Consider the following 6,867-nt stretch of genomic DNA (forward strand, 5'->3'; position numbering starts at 1 on the left):
AATGGATCCTCTGCAGTGAATGGGTGCCGTCAGAATGAGATTCTAAACAGTTGTCCTCTCACAACAAAATTGACCAACATATTTGTTTAGGACTTTTTTCTCTTCTAAAAGATGCTTGATCTGTGCACATTTCTCCCCTGATTCAGACAAGATGACTTTTTCACCGGAGGAAGCAATATTTTGAATAGAGGACTCGTATTTTAGTCGGAAGCAGCTTAAAAATGTCTTGATGGATTTGTTTCTTACAAACACACAGCTTTTTACTTATCAAGATATTGATTGATGGAGTCGTGTGGGTTACTTGTGTATTATTGTGATGTTTTTATCAGCTGTTTGGACTCTCATTCTGACGGCACCCATTCACTGCAGAGCATCCATTGCTGAGACACTGATGCAATGCTACATTTCTACAAATCTGATGAAGAAACAAACTCATCTACATCCTGGTTGGCCTGAGGGTTGGTATATATTCAGCAATTTTTTTTTTTTTTTGAGGGGGGGGGGTGAATTATTCCTTTTACATACATCTTGTGATGCTGTGGCATTAGCGAACTTTTAATAACTTTATCTAAACTGCTCAGCAAGATTTTCTTCATACTGTTGTTTTGTCATGACAGTAGTTGGACCTGAACGAGATAAGTATATAGAAGAAGACATGCTACTGTAGGTTCATATTATGTCAGATGATAGTTTATTGATATAAAATAAGTTCTGATGTATGCATCTAATTCTTAAAACACTAACGGGACACCAAAGTGTACACTATTTTTGGAAAGCGCCACTGTTCCCTGCTAATATGAATAGGTTTGATAGTCAAAACAGACTTTCAAAATGAGTTATTCTTTATTAAACTCTTGAATATTTCTGCTGTTATTTCACTGTCAAATGCTTTTTTTCTCCGTTTAGTCTCAGCTCACTGAAGAATATGTATGTTATGATGTAGTGAACATCTGTGTCTATGAACCACTTCTGTGAAATTAGACCCTTAAATATCAAATAACAATTTATGAACAAAAGAAACAAGCTGCACATTTCTCTAGAATGGCTTGCCCCTTAGACTTACATTGTAAATGCATTAATGTAAATGATTTTTGTTTGTTTTTATAAACTGGGGCACTAGTGGAAAATTATTTTCAACGTATAATGCAGTTTATCATTATCATTTTGTTATAGTATGTCATAGATGAAACTGCTTAACTTGTCTTTAAATGGAAAGTTCACCCCAAAAAGACAGTTGTACCTTTATTTTTTAACCCCGTTGTACAAAACCTGTATGCTGTTATTTTTTCCATGTAACACATACACAGAAACAGAAACAATATTCACAGACCGAACAGCAAGATACAACAGTTCTTAATCGCCACAATGCTCTCAAGTGCTAAAAAGGACAAATAAGCAACATAAAAGTACATAAGGATGAGTAAATCATGACAGGTTTTTAATTTATAGTTGAATTATTCCTTTAATGGTCTTATTTGAATATACGCATATCTGTTAAACATTTAATAAAATACAGATGTGCGTGCAGTCTGAATCTTAAAGAGCGTCTTTTTGACAATTATTGAGCAAATGCTGTAGAAATGACACCAAATGAAAGGATGTGTGTGTGCATGATAAACACACACACCATGCAAAATACATGCACATATTTGTGCCGCACACACACACATGCACGCACATACAGTGCAGAAAGAACTTCAATTCCCTGTAGACCTGGAGGTCTTTCTGTGATTGAATGTTTAATGGCTTCAAGACTGCCATGTGTTTATTGCCATGACCTTTAACATGAAGTGTCTCTCTCTTTCTCTCGCCTTCATCTTCTCGATCCGTCTCCTCCCCCACCATTGGCTCAGAGTATACAGTGAGTATTGCTTCTTCTTCTTCCTTTATTTATTTGTGTGCTTGAAACTCAAAACCAAAATGTCAGAGACAATTTCAATGCTCCAAAAAAATGAATGTGCTATTAAACACACTCGTTTCATTAAAACGGTACAGCATTACGTTAGAACAATTGGTACTTTGTACTACCAGTTCTGTAGAAAGACATGTTTTTACGCTACCTTTGACATTTATAATAGCTCGTGCTCTTGGTTAGCATAATAGATTCATTGTGTTGATGGTCATTAAAAGTGTAGCAGTTCAGTGCTAATAATGTATTACACAGACAGACACTCTGAGGGTGCTGATCTCCCACAATGCACTGCTCTCTGTTTGACTTTAATTGAACTATGAATGCTGGGTCATTATTGTGTGTTTATGTGTGTCTTTAAAGGGGTCATATGATGCGATTTCAAGTTTTCCTTTCACTTTGGAGTGTTACAAGCTGAATGTGCATAGATAAGATCCCTGAAGTTGCAAAGACTAAAGTCTCAAAACCAAAGAGATATTCTTTATCAAAGTTAAGACTCTGCCACGCCCCCCTAAAACGGCTCGTTCTAACACGCCCCCACATGTCTACCTCACTATGTGGAAATATTAGCATAATGCGCCCAAATGTGCACGCAAAGAAAGAAGGCGTGGTTTCAGTAACCGCAGTTAGTGTTGAAGCAGCATGTCAGGGAGACGCTGTGTGTTTCTAGGCGAAAGCAAAAGCACTTTATTTGGCCTTCCGAAAGTAGATGCATTTAGGAATCTTTAAGATTACTTACAACAGAACAGCAATGCATTTTGTGGACGACCGTTTCGTGAACCTAGGAGAGGAGGTAATTCTGACTTTGCTATGACAATCTGGCGCTTCTGAATCAGCTACTGTTTTGTTATTAGTTTAAGTATTTGCTATTGACTGTTCAAATGCGGAGTTTTGCGCATCTTGTGTGTGTGTGTGCGCGTGCGTGTGTGTGAGAGAGAGAGAGAGAGAGACAGGGTCACACCACGGTAGAGTCAGCTGTCTTAACCGTGGCTTGTGTACTGCAAACACGTCACTGTCTGTCACGCGACTCTGTTCCCCTTTCGGGCTCGAACTGATGGTAAAACTAATGACATTATTTACTGTCTTTACATTTATTTTGAAAGATGAAGCTCACGATTATGGTAAGGGGCGTTACATTTCCAACGAGTGCTTGCGGTGTTCGGCCAATCACAATGCACTGGGTCAGCTGGCCAATCAGAGCAGACTGCGCTTGTCAAAGGAGGGGACTTTGTAGAAAACGAAGCGTTTGAGAGAGGCGGGGCATAGAGGACCTACAATAATGTACAGTATTTGAAAAATAATGTGTTTTTTGAACATTAAAGCATGTCAACATATTCTGTTACACCAAATACACAAAATAATGATCTTTAAAATAGCATCATATGACCCCTTTAATGTGTAAGTGAGACATAAAACATACTTTACACAAGTAGTACACACACACTCCCATATATAACCCAATAATCTGCTGTGCTGAATATCAAAACAACATTACCATTTAAACGTTTCAGGTTGTTTGAATAATAAATGTAAGAAAGATCATGTGACACTGAAGACTGGAGTAATGATGCTGAAAATACAGCTTTAACATGACAGGAATAAATTACATTTTAACATCTATTCAAACAGAAAACAGTTATTTTAAATTGTAATAATATTGCTGTTTTTACTGTATTTTGATCTAATAAATGCAGCCTAGGCGACAGACTTCTTTCAAAAAAACATCTTACTGATCTCAGACTTTTGAACAAGAGTGTATTTTTAAATTGACATGGCATGTGGTGTGTCTTATGCATTTTATGTTTATTAGAGTGTTATATTAGCATAGCAACATGCTAACACCAAGTTCCATTGGAATCAGTAGTGAGTCGAGTCTCCTGTGTGTTTCACATGAAAAGCGCTATTTGTACGGAGTGGGGCGTTGCTATTAAGAGTGCTCTCAATCACTCACCATTTCTATTTCAGGTTCTATTTCAATTATCTTGTCTATGTAGGCAGCTCACATCAAGCTCCTTAGGATTTGGAACAGCGCTACAGTGTCTGGAAGCTGATTCCCCTTAACCACCAACCATGTTGTTATGCTATCCCAGAATGCACTGTTGTTGTTTTCCCTTGCTGTGCTGCAATTTAATTAGAGTGTATTGGAAAACCAGGCAGAACAGGTGTCTTCGAGCTCCTTGGAGACCATATTAGGTTTCATGGAAAACCTTGTGCTTATTCGAAAGAGCAATATACATTTTAACACCTCAGGACTCCTCTGAACCTTATGAATATAGTGAAGTTATAAGGTATTTGGACCTTAGGGGCCATTCACACAGAACGTGTTTTTGCATGTAAAAATGGAATGAAAAAGCAAACTTTTAACTACTTTTAACTTGAGCGCTGCATTTTTAGAACACCGCGTCATACATGAGATACTGCAAAAGATGCATTACAACTAATACGAGTTACGTAATCAGATTACTTTTTCAAGTAACTAGTAATGTAATGGATTACATTTCAATTTACAATGAAATCTGAGTTACATTTTCAAATACGTAATGTAAGTTACTTTGTTTTCCAATTTATTTACTGACACCTCTTCTGTCCCCGTGTTAGCCTGAGGCTTATTAATTTCAGTTTCAGTGTGAAAGGGCCCCTACAGTTGCCAAAAATACAACTTTTGGGATTTTGTTATTAAAAAAACATATAAGCAAGGCCAGCCCAGGTGACAAAAAATAACGAAAAAGTAATGTAATGGATTACTTTCCATAAAAAGTAACTCAATTAGTTACATTTTTATGCATTACTTTTAAAAAATAACTTTCTCCGACAGTGGTTACATGGTGTATAAAAGGGGCTTTCACCCATTTCAGGAAAGTTGTAGCTACACTTATCCAAATGGTGTTTCCACATGCATTTACACTTATATATATAAGTATATATATATATAGGCCAAAATTTCAAATTATGTATCTGAATTGCACATAACATTTCCATTCATTTGGATTGAACACATTAAGTTTATTTGTTTATAAGTGTGTTTAGTACAAATAGATGGAAATTTTATGTGCAATTCAGGTGCATAAATCGTACATTAATTTTTTTGAGTGCTGCCTGGAAACTGATGAAAGTCAACAGCAGCAACATGACAGGTCGGTTTAAAAGAGCGGTGGGGACAGGTGGAGGATTAAGGCTTAACTTAAGCTGGACGACAGTCAGTGAATCTTGGAGTGGCTCTGTGTGCCATATCTGTACCTAGAGATGAATGAGAGAGCTCTTCATCAGAATACTGTTATCATAATCAACCATATGCCAGGAACAACTGGATACAAACTGTGCTCAAATGAGAGCAGTGGAAGACGAGAAAAGCCCAAAGGATGTAAAAATGAGCACAAAATGGAAACAGCTAAATGGTCATTTGTGACAGTCACTTTTCAACTCTGTTTGAGCAGCATTGAAATATACTCATTTATTGGCTGAATGATTATAGAGACAAAATATATTTATGTATACATGTCTTAGATACGTTTTTTTTTTTGTCCTTGTGCTAAGGAAAATGCAGTCAACATATCAAAGTTTTAATCTTTTATTTTATCCATCGCTCATTTAAAAGAGTGCAACAGTAGAGCTCAGGGGAAGTACAAATTTCATTCATTTTTCATAGAAATATACATTTTTACCAGTAACATAAACCTTTTAAGAGTGACCTGCCATGAGCTCAGAGGTTGTTAATTCATGGCACACAAACAAAGACACGTAAACAAAATTTTAATTTTTAACAAAAACAACAACAACATCACAATTCCTAGTGAAGAACTACACTACCCATAATTATTAAGAGAGATTCACCAATCAGAGAAGTCAGTTATGATCATGTGACCAAGATGGTTTCTGTACACACTCAAACTACTTATAGTTTAAATTGATCTAAATATGTATCAATAAACTTAAAATGTATTGTTTTTATAACGTACTAGGTATTGCCGATTAATCAGCACTGATAACTGATTGCAGAAACAACTTGCCGATAGTTTTTCCAGGTTGCTTCTGCAGCTGGAGCGCCTGAGAAGGTCTGCTGTCATTATACAGTGCGAGAGGGATCTCTAGAGGCCAAATGACTGATGCCTCATGCTGTTTGTTTGACATAGACAACATGTATACAGTACATTACCGTACGTGTTTTCATATCATTGTAACGTAATTAATGTTGACTAGATGCTGCATTAGTGGAGAACTGCAGTATGTTTGCCATCAAGACTGAGAGGTTGTTAACATTAGTAGTACCTCAAGCGATTAAATACACGCAAGTCTGACCTAAATGTTTAATGTCTCGATTATTACCATCTATTTGCGTTAGTTTATATCCAGCTGTTGTCGTTATTGGCTAGTTCGGTGCAACCTAGCTATCATTATCAGTAAAATCCATTGTTCGCCGTCTATAATTGCCTAAAAAGACACTTCCAATATATTCCCTCTATAATTTCATTTTATTTGAATAACATCCATAGTGCAGATATGTAATGGGCAAATATCATTTATATTCTGTAAGCCGTTATTATTGGAGTCTCTGTGATGTTCTTTAATGTAGTGTGTGCTGAGGATGCAGTACAAAACAGACCAAACGGATAATATAGCTATGTGAAAATTGATTTTATACATTTTAAAATGTCATACTTGACATACAAAAAATATATTAACTTTAAATGTAATATAGAATAACACACTACAGTTAAGATTATAATCAAGTACTGTGCTTCCTAGGTGTATATGACTTTCTTCTTTCAGACGAATCCAGTCAGGCTATTCCAAGCTCTATCATTGCAGTCAGCGGGTGTTGCAGTGCTTCAGTCCAAAAGAAGTGAAATAAAAAGCGCCCATCCATAAAATAAAATGTCTCACACGGCTCCGGGGGGTGGACAAAGGCCTCCTGTAGCGAATCAATGCGTTTTTGTAAGAAAAATAACCATATTTAAAAC

The 6,867-nt window shown here is 36.4% G+C and overlaps 1 protein-coding gene across 1 annotated transcript in view; it reads left to right on the forward strand.

Moving 5' to 3' along the window:
• The window catches only part of LOC107752702 (cytoplasmic phosphatidylinositol transfer protein 1-like), an 88,999-nt gene that overhangs the window by 67,660 nt on the left and 14,472 nt on the right, over positions 1–6,867 (forward strand). Inside the window, exon 4 of the mRNA XM_016568725.1 lies at positions 1,854–1,861. Within this exon, the coding sequence (XP_016424211.1) occupies positions 1,854–1,861 (8 nt within the window). The remainder of the gene's footprint in view (positions 1–1,853; positions 1,862–6,867) is intronic.

The sequence above is a fragment of the Sinocyclocheilus rhinocerous genome, unplaced genomic scaffold (assembly GCF_001515625.1).
Source record: "Sinocyclocheilus rhinocerous isolate Xijiao unplaced genomic scaffold, SAMN03320098_v1.1 scaffold441, whole genome shotgun sequence".
In the NCBI taxonomy this organism is placed as follows: Eukaryota; Metazoa; Chordata; class Actinopteri; order Cypriniformes; family Cyprinidae; genus Sinocyclocheilus; species Sinocyclocheilus rhinocerous.